This window comes from Equus quagga, chromosome 14 (genome assembly GCF_021613505.1).
Source record: "Equus quagga isolate Etosha38 chromosome 14, UCLA_HA_Equagga_1.0, whole genome shotgun sequence".
Classification (NCBI taxonomy): Eukaryota; Metazoa; Chordata; class Mammalia; order Perissodactyla; family Equidae; genus Equus; species Equus quagga.
This window is the reverse complement of record NC_060280.1, coordinates 52434042-52450389: the sequence shown is the minus strand read 5'-3', so window position 1 is coordinate 52450389 and position 16348 is coordinate 52434042. Positions and strand designations below refer to the sequence as shown.

At 38.4% G+C, this 16348-nt stretch overlaps 1 protein-coding gene across 3 annotated transcripts; it reads left to right on the top strand.

Moving 5' to 3' along the window:
• Positions 1–2442: 2442 nt before the first annotated feature.
• Positions 2443–15855, top strand: MMP7 (matrix metallopeptidase 7). Of its 3 annotated transcripts, none has more exons than XR_006891855.1 (7): positions 2443–2584; positions 5061–5287; positions 5373–5521; positions 6686–6814; positions 8389–8550; positions 10647–11083; positions 13497–15855. XR_006891855.1 is itself a non-coding variant. In XM_046684666.1 (6 exons), the coding sequence occupies exons 1-6, from the start codon at positions 2477–2479 to the stop codon at positions 10673–10675; spliced, it is 804 nt and encodes a 267-aa protein (XP_046540622.1). In that variant the 5' UTR covers positions 2443–2476; the 3' UTR covers positions 10676–12807. The 3 variants fall into 3 exon arrangements, 1 of the variants encoding a protein (XP_046540622.1); XR_006891854.1 differs by lacking the exon at positions 13497–15855 and adding an exon at positions 13109–13403; XM_046684666.1 differs by lacking the exon at positions 13497–15855 and having other exon boundaries at positions 10647–12807.
• The last annotated feature ends 493 nt before the right edge of the window (positions 15856–16348 follow it).

The window sequence follows — 16348 nt, the reverse complement described above, 5'->3', positions numbered from 1 at the left end:
AACCCGTATTCCCCTCAAGAAATTTTATTCTTGTTCCTTCTCCCATAAGCCTTGTCTCTATAATAACAGCATTATCATCTGCTAAGTCCACTACATTTAGATCATCTTTCTTTCTTTCTTCCTCATTCCTGCTGGTAATCAGCTCCCGAGTTTTTGTTTGTTTTGTTTTTATCAATCCTACCTTCTATATAGACCTTGAGTTTCGTTCTGCTTCTGCATTTCTACAGTCTTGGTCTAGGGCCTCATGCTCCCTCCCTCACCTGGATTATGTAATATCTTTTTCTTGATCTGTCTGCCTCTCTAACATCCCTCTACAGAGAATCATCTCTCCTTCCACAATCCATCTTCAGCACAAGCACCAACATTTTCTTACAACGTTACAAATATGATAATGCTACTTTCTTCCCTTGAAACATTCCTTGACACCCTTTAGGATAAAGTCCAAACTCCCTAGCGTACAAGGCTGGCTCTTCACAACTTGACCCGAACCTGCCTGTCCAGCCACTCACACCCATCAACACCAATTGCTCATTCTTCCCTGTTCATGCTCTTCTTCTCTTCCCACATCTTCTTTCTATAATGCCCTATCCCAAGGGAATTCCTAGTTACCCTCCAAAATCCAGCTAAAATGCCACCTCCTGTCTGGATCATCCCTCAGTTCCCATAGGAAGGATTAGCTGTGCTCTTCTCTTTGATCCTGTTGCACATTATAAGCATTTGTTACACTGTTTTAAGAGTATTTACCTCCCTATATCACCACCCCAGAATATAAGCTTCTAAAGGCAGGGACCAGGACTTGACCCTGCTCATTTGTTTTTTCACTAGTTACCATTTAGATGAAGAAGACAAGAGAAGATTTCTTTCTCCCTATCCAAAAGTGAATATTCAAAGTTACTAAAATTCATTTAAAATATTTGTAATGTCTGATGCTCTTTAAATTATTAAAAATAAACAGAAACATAAAATCTGGGGAATGACTTTTAACTTTAATTTAATGCAAAGATCACAAAAAACCTCATATAACTTCTGTATTAGCTGATCCAAGTCCATGAATATTCACTTATTCTATATACATTTATTGGGCACCTGTTAAGTACCAGACTGACTAAAGGTATCAGGTCCTCAAGTATGGTTGAACTGTGACCACAAATAATTAAAGCATCTATGCAAAGAGAGCAAGTTTAATTAACTGATCTGGAAATTTTACCTTTGGTAACACATAGCACCCAATCCCCAGAAAAAGTAGGAGATGTCTGAATAATTAAATTTTTCAGCTCCAGCATATACGGGGTGTTTCCCCTGATGTATTATGGTCAAAAGCCATGGTCCCTCCCAAGAAATGTGTAATGTAACTACAAAACGAATTGGCAGTTGATGTGATAGGAAAGCACAGGACTGGGAATTAGGACTACTATTAACTAGCTGTGTGACCTTGGGAAGATAAGTTCATCTGTCATCTTGGCTTCAACTTCATCTTTGATAAAAATGAAGTAGTTGAACTAGAATCTCTAGATCATGAGTCTTTAATTGCTATCTGTAGAATAACCATTATGTGTTCCAAGGATCAAGCCAGCCCTACTGGTGGCTCATTAGCAGTCGGAGTCAGGACGTTAGAAGAGAAAGACTGGATAAAGTGATTTCCAAGTTGAAGGTCTAGCTTTGGAGAAACCTGTTACTACCAAATGTGAAGCATGGTGAGAATGGTAGACGAACAGCAAAGCCCATGCTTGAGGATTTTTGTTTGTTTGATATTTTTTCATGTAATTCAAGAGGAATTCAGAGTAATCATGACCACTAAGGAAAGAAATAACCTAATTAAAGGGAGACATAAAGAAGGGAATTCCCAGTGCTCCACTAAGGTACCTGGGAGGTGAGGGAATGTAGCACAGGCATTACGGGGGCCACTGACCCAATCACAGCGGGATTTCCATCTGTCACATCTGCTGTCACTCTCCGCTGTAAAGAACCACAGGATGTCGGCAGTGTTCTGTTTCTTGACTTTGGTGACTGTTACAGAGTGTTTGCTTAATAATTATTTGATTATTTGTATGTTTTATATACTTTTCCATGCTTTTCAAATTTTTTTAAAAATTCTTTTAAGATACATGGTACGATACATTCTGAATAATGCTTCCTGAAATTTAAAATTGAGAAGACATTTCTGAGCAGTAATTTGATTCTGGAAAATGTGTTTTCTCATGGATTAAATTTATACAGCAGATAGGAAAAAAAATCCTTTGAAAGACAAATACCTTGTGTGCTTCCTGCCAATAAAGGCATACTACTTCCTTGTTGTGATTAATGAAAAATAACACACACTTTCAAGGTTCTGTAGAAAAAAGAAAAGAAAGAAACTCTCAAATGAGACACCTATTTTCAAATTCAGGGCTGAGAAGCTATATAAATTTCTCTAGCCTCTGGCAGAAAACAGCAAACCAACCATAGATCTGAGAACCATCGTCTCTGGTCAGCAGCTATGCAGCTGGCCATGCTGTGCACTGTGTGTCTGCTGCCCAGCAGCCTGGCCCTGCCGCTTCCCCGGGAGGCAGGAGGCATGAGTGAGCTGCAGTGGAAACAGGCTCAGGTATGTCACGGGCCCACTCACCTGGGTCTCCACGGGCTCACCATCAGCATTGGAAGTGTGCTTTTCAATTTTGGTAATTTTTCTGATTATAAAGGCAATATGTATTTAAATCAAGTAACTATGTAGAGCAGTCTTTAGAGCCTGTCCAAACTGGATTCAAGTTCCGACTCCTCCACTCACTATGTAGATCAACACAGAAATGTTATTAACCTTCTCTGAGCTTCAGTTTTTACTTTGGAAGTTGGAGATTATAATGGTATCAACCAAATGTTGGTGTGTGAAGCACTTAGCAAAGTACCTGAAACATTGTTCATACTCAATAAATCAAAGTTATTGTTATTTATTGTAACTTCTGATTCTTTGCATAAAGAGCAAAGTTGCCTCTTAAGATGAGGAATACTTATAATGGAGAGACTTGAAATCAGAAAAGCAGGGTAGAAGTCACAGCTCTGCCACCTACAAGCTGATGATGACGGGCAAGGCATGAACTTCTGACTTTGTTTTCTCATGGGTCCAGTGGAAATAATTATACTGTTTTATATCTCACAGGATTAATTTAGTGAATAAATGAAGTGATAACAATACCAAACTCTCACATATGTAACAATTGCAGAGTGTAAAGTACTTCATAGACATTGTGTCCCTGGATCCTTAGCACTATCCTGAGAAAAAGAAGAAACCAAAATTAAGTCGATTCACATACTTGCTAATGGTAGAGATAGGAGTCAAGGACATTTTCCTGGTTCAAAAATCACGTTCTTCCAATATACTACTTAATAAGCAGCCTAATAAGTGCAAATAATTATTATTTGATAAAATAAGGGAATGTTTACTCCTAACTATTGTTTATAAATTTAAGCTTTAAGCATAAGAAGAGTCGAGTTTTATTTCACGTTAACTTGGACTTTTAAAAAGTTCCAGTAATATGTTAGATTAAACCATATAAAATTACTGATATTTGACTGCTTCTACCTCCAAAACAGGAAATTCATATGGTTCTACCTAACGAATTCTCCAGAAGGAGTGCACCTGCAAGAGTATTGAATCCCTTTATTTGCGTGCTGGTTGCCAATAAACTAGAGGGAGGTAAGCTAGGTTTAACTGGAGGCGGGGAAATCCCTCTCAAGGACGCAGAGTTCTTCCAAAGGATGTCTTTGCAAAGGCTGCAGCTCTGGAAGCGTTAAAATAAGCTATTTGTTTTTAAATAAGGGGTTAATTCCTAAGGTCATGGATGAACAATAAGCATTTGTTGTATTGAATGAAACCCAATTGTGGGTAACAGGAAGAGAGAGCACGATGTTGCTAAGGTTACTTACATAAAGTGTCTACTCCTGAGAGGTTCTGAGACAAGAACCATTACCACCTACTCCAATTAGACTGCCAAGGAGTGAGTCGCTGTTTAAATCATTTCCACACTACTATCAGGCATTCTATAGCCCTATACATTTTTCTAATGAAATGGGCTTTGGAGTTAGAACAGGAGTTCAAATGCCAGCTCCTTCCGTTACTCAGGGGGTGACCTTCCGCATCTTCTCTGAGCCATGATTCTTCCTACGTAAAATAGGAATAACAAGGCCATACCTGCTCCATAGGGTGGTTATGAGTTTTAAACGGGGTAAGTATGTAAAGCTCAGAGTACGGAGCTCTTGTGAGGTTGCTGCTGCTGCTGCTGCTGCTGTCATTTCACTCACTTTCTATTTTTTCCTATTTAGGCTGCTGGACTGCCATCCCAATATCCAGAAGGTAGGGTCCCTTAAGAAATTCCCAGGGACCCAACTGTGCATGGAATACACCTGGGGGACCTGCTTTATCCTGCAGCCTCTCGAAGTGGATTTTACTAGAGATTTAACAGCAGAAAGAGCACAGGGCTGGCAGTCAGGAAACTCAGGGCCAGTTCTGCTATTAATTTAATATGTGACCCTGGGCAAATCATTAAGTTACTGTGAGCTTTGGTTTCTTCACCCGGAGAATATGTACATTAAACTAAATAATTTTGTAATATCCTTTCCCAGAACTAAAATTTTAGGATCCTTGAAACTCAGCTGGGACCAGATCTCCAGAGAATCTTAGATGGGGAGAGGTGACTTCGGATCTCCCCACAGGGTCTCTGATGCCAAGGGAAGTTCTCACTTGTGCCCCTTGAGGACACACTGGGCACTCTTCCTGATGGGCTATTACAAATACGTCTACGTTTCATAAAGTGTATAGTGCATTTCTCCTCAAAACACTTGATGGGATAAAAGAGAAATGGAAAGACTCTTTTCTTTTGCTCATGAAATGGAATGATGATGCTTCACTATCAATATTAAATTTTCTCCTCATTAATGAACACTTGTTTTACTTGGTGATGATATAACTAATCTTTCTTCAAACCACTATTTGAGTCCATAGGAATCAGAGGCAAAGACATGCAGACTTCTGCGATAAAAGAAGACAATAAACAAGAATTACAGATCAATTACTCTCTTTCCAATAGGACTATCTCAAGAGATTTTATCCATCCAGTTCAAAAATAAGAGATCCCAATAGTTTAGAAGCCAAACTCAAGGAGATGCAAAAATTCTTTCGCCTGCCCGTAAATGGAATCTTAAACTCCTACATCATAGAAATAATGCAGAAACCCAGATGTGGAGTGCCAGATGTTGCAGAATACTCGCTATTCCCAGATAGTCCAAAATGGACTTCCAATGTAGTCACCTACAGGTTAGTTTTGCTTTGGCTCATTTTCATAAAAACAATAAAGCTCTTTTCCTAAGAGGTCAAGCATTGTTTTCTCGTTTGCCACCAGGGTCGTATCACATCCTCGAGAATTATCACTTGTCATAGTGAATCAATTAGTGGCAAAGGCCTTGAAAATGTGGAGCGAAGAGATCCCACTGCACTTCAAGAGAGTTAGCTGGGGAACTGCTGATATCATGATTGGCTTTGCAAGAGGAGGTAAGGAAGATTCCTGTAAGCGAATCCTGTGCACTGTTTTGCTTGTTGTTTTATACCTGTGCCCTCCTCTTCTGAGGATTTAATATCTTTAATGATATGTGTGTGTATATATATGTAGCAATATTACTACTTTTTCTAGTCCACTAATTTAGAACCCCTCAAACGCACAAATTCTAAATTGCTTATTATCCGTCCCTTTACAGAAAAAGTTTGCCAACCCCTGGCTTGTAGCATGAATCATGATATACACATATATATATATTTATGGGACAGTTTAAAATATATCTAATATCAACATTAAACCAAGAGAAGGGGTCACAACCTCCAAAGGCCTTAAGTGTTCTCCAAGAAACAGGACAGCTCCTGTGGCCTGTTCCCAAAACCCTTCATGTAGTAAGAAAGCAGAAAAATAGAGAACTTTCACATAAAAGGGCTTAAAGAGATGTACATGAACTGTTATTAATTGCTAGTGTTTCATGGTGCAAATTTAGAGAAAAATATTGCTCTTTTTGGTCTAATATTGAGCTGCCTAGGTGCTGTGAATTTAGCTGAAATTTGATCTTCAGCCACAATATTGACAATACCAAATAAAATGTTACAGAATACTGATCATGACACTCCATGTTTTTTAAGAACTGGATAAATCATATATGGTCTGATACCAATTTGAAAATAAATGCTCTTCATCACAAATAAAAGCACTATCAAAATCCATTTTAAGACACCTTGAGCTTCGTTCTCCAAGAGACTGCCTACTATACCCACAAACAATAAGCTAAGTTTTTTTTTTAATTATACTAAATGGTACAAAATGCAGTACTCACACTGGTCCTCCATCCTGCCATCATCCAGCCAAGCAAAGTGATCAAACTTAGCACTTACATGCCACCATAAGTCAGACGTGAAAGTATTTAAAGTCCCATATGCAGTAGACTTTCAATAAATGGTGGTCGTCAGTGAGGAGCAGTGGTTCTGTGAAAGAAAAAGTGCCTGTGACAAATAAACACCCCAACCACCCTGTGTATGCAGCTGACTGCTCATAACAACAAATGCCAACTGTTTGGACCCGGCTGCTCTTTCTAGCCTCAATGCTCACATAAACTAAAAAATAAAATGACTGGCGATAAATTCAGTCACTAAGACAATCACCCTATTTTCTTTCAGCTCACGGGGACCCCTACCCATTTGATGGACCAGGAAACACACTGGCTCATGCCTTTTCACCTGGGCCAGACCTTGGAGGAGATGCTCACTTTGATGAGGATGAACACTGGACTGATGGTAGCAGTATAGGTATAGCATCCCGTATCTCTTCTACTACACATCCTTTTTAAAATCCTGAACTTCTTATTCTAACTTTAATTCTATCATTACTTTATTAATAATAATTATAGAGCCCTTGCTAACTGTCAACCACTGTACTACGTGCTTTAAATGAATTATTTCATTTAAGGTGTTTAAAATGCTACATATACAGAAGATGGAAGCTCAGGCCATGGAGTCAAGCATGTTGAGCTCAGTTTGCATTACCTCTACCAAATACTTGCCATGTGTCTTTGGGCAAGTTATTTAACTTCTCTGAGCCTCAGTTTCCTCGTCTATGAAATGGGACTATAAATAATTCCCACCTCACAGGATTGTTGCTTGAATCAAACAAGATAATGCTTATATAGTGCTTAGCAGAGTGCTTGGAATATATTAATAATTCAAAAATTATAGCTCCTTCTTTATATTTCCCTAAAATAACTTTTTAACTGGAGGAGAAATAGGAGTAGCAACTACAATACTTAAGAATTATAGACAATTCTGAGACTATTGTTCAGAAAGGATCCACACCATAACCCAGCCCATCATATTCATCACCTTACAAAGTAGGAGATTATAGACATACCAGAAAACCAATGAAGAGAAGCTTTGGCATAAGTAATCCTAATTGGAGACAATTCTTAAGAAAAAAAATGGCTACTAACTGGCCCTGAAAGGGAAATTAGTATTTATGTTTGCTAATGGAAATTCACCACTGTAGTGACGCCTGCTGCAAAAATCTAGCCTATGTAAAATTGTGACACTGCCTCCATTTCACATCTTGCATATCTTTTTCATTCTCCTTTCTTACTGCTCAAGCTAGGTTAAAAGCAGCTTCCTTCAATCTAGCGCACCACAGTTGGAACTCTGGCCACTCGAACTCGCAGGCTCACACCTTCCTCGTTATATGCAGAGCCTTTCTATGTGTCTGAGGGAGAGAAAAGCATATATGTAACATGAGTGAATAAATCCAAAGCAAAATCCAGCATTGCCTGGAGACCCTGCCTTTAAGTCTGGCTTTCTCAAAGCCAACTTTCTCTCTCCTGCTATTCAAAGTCACTATCATTTACTGAATAGCCGTTATTTTCTAGATATTGGAAAACTCTAATTGTTACAACAAATTTACAAGTAGGAATTATTTCTGTTTAACACATGAGGAACTGAGACTCAGCAATATCAATTAATTTGTCCAGCGTTATCCAGCTAGTAAGAGGCAGAACTGGATTTCAAACGTGGGTCTTAATTCCTCTACAGCCTTTGCTTCCCATACAGAGTACTCCTGTCTGAGTGATTGTATAAGAAGCAAATAGGCAGGAAAGCATGATCTTTTTTGAAAAAACAGAAGTGATGATGAGATTAAAGCTCTACCATTCTGATTCTCCTTCTAAACCCTCCCACCTTCTGAAGACCTAGAAACAAATAAGTAAACTGTAGAGGATTTGACGAGTTAGGTATTTTATAGTTATTTTATTTTCTGTTATTTGATATTACATATCGTATCTTATTTTATTTTATATATATAGTCATGTTTATGGTTATCGTCTGTCACTCTTTGGTTGTAGGAATTAATTTCCTGTTTGCTGCAACTCATGAATTTGGCCATTCTTTGGGTCTGGGACATTCATCTGACCCCAGTGCCGTGATGTATCCAACCTATAGAGACGGAGATCCCAAGAATTTCAAACTTTCACGGGATGATATCAAAGGAATTCAGAAATTATACGGTACTATTTATGATTTTAAATAAGAGTGATTTCACACTGTCTCCTTAGGGCAGGCTTGAATGAAAAAGGCTGGGAAATGGGTATTTACTTGGGAAAATCACACTGAAATTTATATCTAAAAGCCTATTGAGGGGAGAAATTTGAGACTTCAGATACTCAAAATTTAACCAGGCTATTTTATACTCTGAGTATATTGATTCTAAGTTTTCAGTAATACAGTATAATTTGGTGAAATCACGAAAGTAACTGACTATCAAGGTTTTTTTTTTTTTTCAAACTGCCACTCACTACTCTTTCTTGCTCGCTTCAAATTCTTCAGGAGAGTCTCGCCCTGTGGGGATGGACTGAGGAGCATAACACTTCCCTCTTCCCTGCTTGCATATACGTGTAGAGAAAGGCGGTAACCATGGACAGCAATGCTTATGATTACTGGTCATGATGCTTATGAATATCTCACATCCCAATCTGTACTAGTTTGTTTTAAACAAGTTCCAAATTCAATTTAAAAGAATAAGCTGATTTGTATTTGCTTGATCAAGTCAGTCAGAAGTAGTAATATGAGAAAGGAAACAAAGATAAAAAGCCACATCTCTAGATAAAGATGAGAATAGTAAGATTCAAAGAGGCTAAATGAATTGTCCAAAGCCATGTGGCTACCGAGCGCTTGGACCATGATTCCAAGCCAGGGCTGTGTGATCTCATACTCTTTCTACTGTATATCTCTGCCTATCACTACTTGGCAGTAAGCTTTTAAAAGTAATTTGGGAAAGAGAATACAGAATGGTATCATTAAGTCCACAGATATAATTAAACTTTTCCAACAATATATCAAGATGATAAGAATACACTGCAAAATGATCACGTAAGACTCTTTAAATGATCAGAATAGCAGTGAAAGCACTTCCACATAATAGAAAATGTCCTCAGGGGATAATTATTCCTATAGGATAACGGATGTAGGCTATCAGTTGAACCTAGAGTTTACTATCAATCAGCATTTCCAAAACTGTGTTCCCAGAATACTAGTCCTACAAGACAATTCCCAAAAAAGTTTGCTATGGAGAAACAAGATCAAAAAACCCTACCAAATGCATTTCAGGTCATAGGATATTAAGAGTACCTAACAAACTCTTGCTTAACTCAGTGCTTCCTAAATTATAATCCCTTTAATGGGACACTCATTGAGCTCTCACAGAATAGCATTTCAGAGAACACATTTTGGAAAATACCATGTAAGTGTACTTTAAAGTTCTGACTCAAAGAGCTGCTGCTGTCAAAAAGCTCACAAAACACTAACAATTGTTGGTGAAGTTATCACCAATGAAACAGAAAATACTATCTCCGCTTACATAAAACTATGGAACTCATGGAATACTCTATGGCACACAAAATGATCTTACAACCTTGAGAAAATTAGAAAGGGACTGAAAGAGACTCTGAGGCCGACTGATTAGATTTAACATGAAGAGGACAGACTGGTGCATTAAATCCTTAAGTATTAGACAATGAGATGCCCCTAGTCAAAGATGGAAAGAAGTAATTTCTGCTACAAATGAAAGTAAGATTTAATTATATAGTTTTTAAATTTAGGGAGTTCATTAATCCAAGAAGTGATATGAACAGAAAATATAAATGCAAAATAATGTGATTAAACTCATGAATGTAAAATTCCCAATCTTCTTTTCAGAATAATAAAAATAGTAACTAAAATGCACCAAGTATTTACAGTGTACCAAGCACTGCACGTGCATGAATTCATTCAATCCAACAGTCCAATGAGTTGTTATTACCCTCATTTTATGGATTGATAATCTGACATTAAGAAAGGCTAAGGAGTAACTCACCCAAGGTCACACAGCTGGTAAAATGACAGAGATGGGATGCAAAGACATCTGACCCCAGGGCCTACACTCTATCAATACTGCCTTCTCAGCCTTTAGAGGTTGTCCTTCAGAACCTTTGTCCCAGGCACAGAAAACTGGGCTGGGTGAATGATAGATTGTACGTACTGTGACACTTCTTGTGTTTTTATAGTCTTAGGATGGTTTTTATGTGTTTTACACCATGTCAGAATGTTCTTATTTTCCTTTTACCAGGAGAGAGAAGTGATTCAAGAATGAATTAGAAACTTCAGGGAGAACTCACAATCATTCATTGGACTCTATATCATTATTCCCCAACCAGAATTGATGAATGCTGTTCCTGCTCTCCATTTAGTACTTACTTCATCCTTCCCTGTATTGAGGTTGGTTTTTGTACATCTTTCTTTCCCTCTGGGGATAAGCTCTTTTATGACACAATTGTGTCTTCATCTATAACTCTCCTCAAGCAAATCGAACTTAGCAAATGTCAATGAATGTTAAATACACAGATAAATAAAAATTTTTTCCATAGTAAAATGATTTATATTTGGGAGCATTGTTTCTGTGTCAAGAGAAGGCATGCTATACAATGAAGTCAAAGACTGAGACCAGAAAAAGAAAATTCCACCACATTATTTTGAATCTTCAGCTGCACCTCACTCTATCACCAGGTGGGTAAGTCAGGAGCTGCAACTATTTGTTTTCATTAATGTAGCCCAAAGGTACATTAAGTTCCTCTTATCCTTTTGGCCCAAGCTCTCACTCTGAGTATTCTGGAAAGTCCAATTCTTCCCACAAAATGTGTGTGAATTCCCAAGGATTCACATTCTCATAGTCAGTTTGGCCCCAAGTTTTTACCCCTGACCTCTTGATTTCACTGCATCTCTTCTGCCACAGCAGCTCTGTGTTCCCTTTCTTCTGCCTCATGCCAACCAAGATATTGCTTTCCTCCTCTTCTCTTTAACTTTCTCCAAACCAGTCCTACAAGGCTTTTGTGAGACTCTTGACATTGCTGAAGATTTGCATCAACAGTGAGACTTTACAATGCATGAGAACAATGAAATTAAAATCAGATATTATCCTCATTCTTCAAATCCTTTACCTACTCCAGCATCTGGAATTTCTCATTGGCCACCCACCTCTGCAGGCTTCAACCTCTTCACACATCTCTCCTTAATCCTCAAATCTCTAGACTCCATTGCTTCTGACTTCCCCCACAAACTCATTTCCCTGAAGCCCTCACAGCTCCAGCTCTCCCTTTCCATGCGTGGAGACTCACTAACGTGTTTCTCTGGGAGAGGCACTCCATGCAGCCTAAACCCTTTAGCAGGACACAGAGCTGGCAAAGGCTTTGCCATTTCAACCTTTCTTCCTCCTCCACGCTTCCTCTTCTATATTTCTACATGCTTGGTTTGCTCTGTTAATAGAGGGATGAAGAATCAGAATTTACTTTCTCACTGATGTTAAGTATGCACCCCCCAAACACCCTAAAGAGATACATTTATTTTTTAACATTTCATGTAAGGATTTTTCCACTCAAAATAGATCAATAGCCCAAAACTCAGAAATACCACCAAAGCCATTAGGAAGCCATTCTAGGAATAGATCAGATCAAAGGGGGAATCTATAATCTAAGCAAAATGTGAAGTATATATGAATAGGAGTTCAAAAACCCTTTTAAAATGGTATAAATCTATAATACCAGAATGAAAAGGAAGTTAGAAGTGATTGAATTCAAGTTCCTCATTTTGTAGATGACAAAACAGATGAAGAAATGTTAAATGACTTCCATAACTATCGCATAAGCCGATGTAGGTGTGATCAACACATATTTTTGTTTGTTTGCCTGTGTGCCTTTTGGTTGGGGCAGCAGAAGGCAGTGTCTGTCTTGCAGCTGAAGTGGATATCACTTGTTTTACCTGCTCAGCATCCTTTCATCCTACTTTTGGGGACAGGGACTGCCTCTCCCCTTTGAATACAGTCTTAGTGGGACATCACTTAGGATGCCACATGCCAGGGCTGACAGGACCCAAGTTTGGCCTATCAGACACTTCTCTGAAAACACTGGAGGCTAATTCTTTCTGGCAGTGGGTTCCTGAGACACTGCCTGTTCATTCCTGCACCATACATGCCCGAAGTGGCCCTGGGTCCTGTCCTACAAACAGCTTAGGTGCAGAGGGCTTCTCTTCCACATTTTGCAACTGACTGCATTGCCTTCCAATAAATTTTGTCCACTGCTTAAGTTAGCCAGAGCCCATCTACATCTGTTGATTGCAAATCCCTGACACAGTAGCTTGACTGACTCTCCTATGGTATCTGACATATGGACTCATAATTATATCTTATCCCATATTCCAATCTTAACAATAAAGTTAAGCTCTAACTGAGCATAGAAGTTAAATTTTCTTATTCCTATCAAAATAGCATAAAGCTGACTTATAAATAGAGATTTTCCCTAGAAAATAAGGACCCATGTTCCTGTTTTTAATTGTGGTAAATTACACATAACATAAAATTTACCATCCTAACCATTTTTAAGTGTATAGTGCAGTATTGTTAAGTATGTTCACATTGTTGTGCAAGAGTAAAGTTCTTAAGCTCAGCACTATTGGGACATTCAACTGGATAATTCCTTATTAGAGGCTGTCCTGTGTATTGTTGGATGATAAGCAGTATCCCTCTCTTCTCCCCACTAGATGCCAGTAGAACATCCTCATTCGTGGCAACCAAAGATGTCTTCAGACATTGCCAGATGATCTCTAAGGGGCAAAATAGCTCTCAACTGAGGACCACTGAGCTAAAGAAAATAAATTCTTATTTCATTGCATTATACTCAACGTCCCTTCCACCTTTTTTTCACCCAGGGCCCTACTATCTTCTAATCCTGTACTATCCCATGGGAAAGGAAAACCAGTAAAGGATTAATGTGGCCTGTCTTTAACACTTATTTGAGGAAAGGATTGTCATATTTTAAGGAATAAAATCCCCTGTATGCCAAAGTCAAGATACTGTGTGTTTATAGAAATTTTTAAAACTTGAATGTATTTTGTAAATTATCTTTATTGTTATCTTTTCTAATTTTAGAGTCAAACTCCAACTTAAGAACGAGGTCTGGGCATGTGAATTTGTCTTCACCCCTCTGAGATTTCACTGAAGTAGCAGTAAGGGAATAAACAGAGTAGGGAGAGGTCTGTCAATGAACAAGGGATTTTAGTAAATTTCTGAAGACCTAACACAGCTAATATATGAAACAGATCAGACTCCCTAGGATATGTGAAGAAGGCTCAAGTGGAAATTGGAGTTCAATTTTCCAGCTCCAGAGAGGCTCTGAAACCCCAGCTGGAAGGTTTGATGAAGGCAAAGGTGGAAAATAAAATCAGGGCATTGATGGAATATCTGTACATGAGATGATTGACCCTGACTTCATTCCTGCAAGAAAAATGCCGGATGTTGACTTCTAGAAAATATATCAAAGGGTTCTTTGATAAATAAGTTTTTAAAAACTTTGAGAGTGAACAGGACATTTTAAGCAGGTGCTGTGCTTCTAGACAAAATATTCATATTTTGGCTTTCAGGTTAAAGGTAAGGAGCCTCTATCCATCTGCTCATCCTAAATTTAATGTACCAGTGAACAAGACCCACCCATGTACACCAAAACTCTAGTCAGCTTTCTTATTGCCCTACTATTAAAATTAAATGGGGAACGAAATACTAGATATTTGAGGAAAATTTGCAGTACCAAGGGTATTCATCCCAGAAGAAATGGATGGAGGATTCAAAGAACAGAAGATACCTAAAGAAAAAAATAGAACAGTCTCAGGGAAATTTGCGAAGATATTACATTTCTAAACAACAAGAAGATGTTATAAAAAATGAACAGAGAACAAGACAAAACTCTTGGAAATCAAAGATGTAACTGCCAAAATAGAAATAAAGATTTGGGAGATAAAGAAAACCACCCAGAATGAAGCATTTTAAGACAAAAAATTAGGAAATATGAAAGAAAAAGTAAGAAAAAAAGATCAATTCAAGAAGTCCAACACCCAACTCTGGTGGCTTTGGAATATATCAACAAGGCTAAGTTAAACTCGATTTCCCAGAAGTCACTCCTCTATGTGTTAGTTAGGGCTGGTCACAAGAGAAACCTGCATGACATTTGGAAGGTGGAAGTAAAGCAATAGCTAAGTTTGTTCTCCCAAGGTTGACATTGGTCTGGTGCTGTTATAGCTCATGCAGTTTCAGAGATGTGCTTATTCACATTGCAAGTATAAAACACTGCAGGACCCACATGTCCAGCTCCCACATGATCTCTTCTTTCAACTTTTCCAAATCCTGGGCCAGGTGTAAGTGTGGCTCTGTAACAAGAATACTGGTTTCTCCTGCAGGGCATCCATGGCTGCAAATTTGGAGACTTAGCAACAGGGAGAAGCCATCATAAGTTCCAATAAAAGACAGGGAGAGGTTCCAGCTTGTTCCTCATGGGTCCCAGTTGTCCTGCTCTCCTCACTTCATGCCTATCTTTTAACTCCTACTACCTGTCCTGTAACTTCAAGGTCAGCACCAGATGCAGAAGAAACAGCACAAACAAGACTGTCTCACCAGCTCCTGCAACTGTGTAAGGTCAAATCCCTATAATTTACTTATTATCTCTTTTTTTATATCATTCTTAGTATTCTACTTCTGTGACTTGTGACTGAACTCTGCCAGATACACCAGACAATAGGATTTCCAAAAATAGGGAATAGATCAAAAAGAGAAAATCATCAAAGAAATAACTGAACATTTTCCAGTCCTGAGAAGGGAGAACTGTGTGGAAAGACACAAATCTTCAAACTGAAAGAGTCCCTATCATGTTGAAATTTCAGAACAAGGAGGATAAAGAAATCTTAATAATGCTCCAAGATTAAAAAAAACATTAAGACACCAACAAAAGAACTAGAATTAAACTATCAGATTTCTCATCAACAAAAATGATTCTAAACTAGAGTGGAGCAAAGTCTTCAAAGTTCTAAGTAGGAATTATTTTGATCTTAGAATTCTATACCCAGCCAAACCATCACTACAGTGTTGGTCACAGTTGAATTGTGTCCCCCCAAAAAGATATATAGCAGTCTTAATTCCCACTACTAGTGAATGTGATCTTATTTGGAAATAGGGTCTTTGCAGATGTAATCAAGTTAAGATTAGGTCATACTGGATTAGAATGGGCTCTAAATCTGATGACTATTGTTCTTATAAGCAGGTCATGTAAAGACTCAGGTATACAAAGACACACAGGGAGAATGCAATGTGACAATGGAGGAAGAGACTGGAGTGATAGAATTAGAAGCCAAGAAATGCTGGCAACAACACAAAACTAGGAGAGAGTCACAGAACCGATTTTCCCTCAGATCCTCCAGAAAGAACCAACATTGCTCACACGGTGATTTCAGCCTTCCGGCCTCCAGAACTGTAAGATAATAAATTTCTGTTGTTTCAAGCCGCCTAATTTGTGGTACTCTGTTATGGCAACCCTTGGAAACCGACGCAATCGTGGAGACCAAATAAACTTATTCTGGTACAACAGGAGTTCACAAAGGCTGCCTCTCATGCACTTTTTCTGAGATAGCTGATTTAAGATGTATTGCAAGCACACAGGATGAAATCCAAGAAGAGGAAGATGTGAGATATAGAAATGATGGAAAAGGAATCTCAGAATAATAGCTGAGCACAGGGGCTGGAAAGTAACCAGTCCAAATTAGAACAGGAAGTCAATGGGATACAAAAAAGACAGATTTTAAGAAAAATGAGACAGATAGTAAGCAATCTATGGAACGATGAGTAAGAAGCTGGAAGCTATTTAGGATGTGGTGAAAGGGCATAGACTTCTCCTAGGGGAGAAAAACAGCAACCAGAAAATCCAGGCAAAACGAGGAATTATAATGAAAATCATGCTC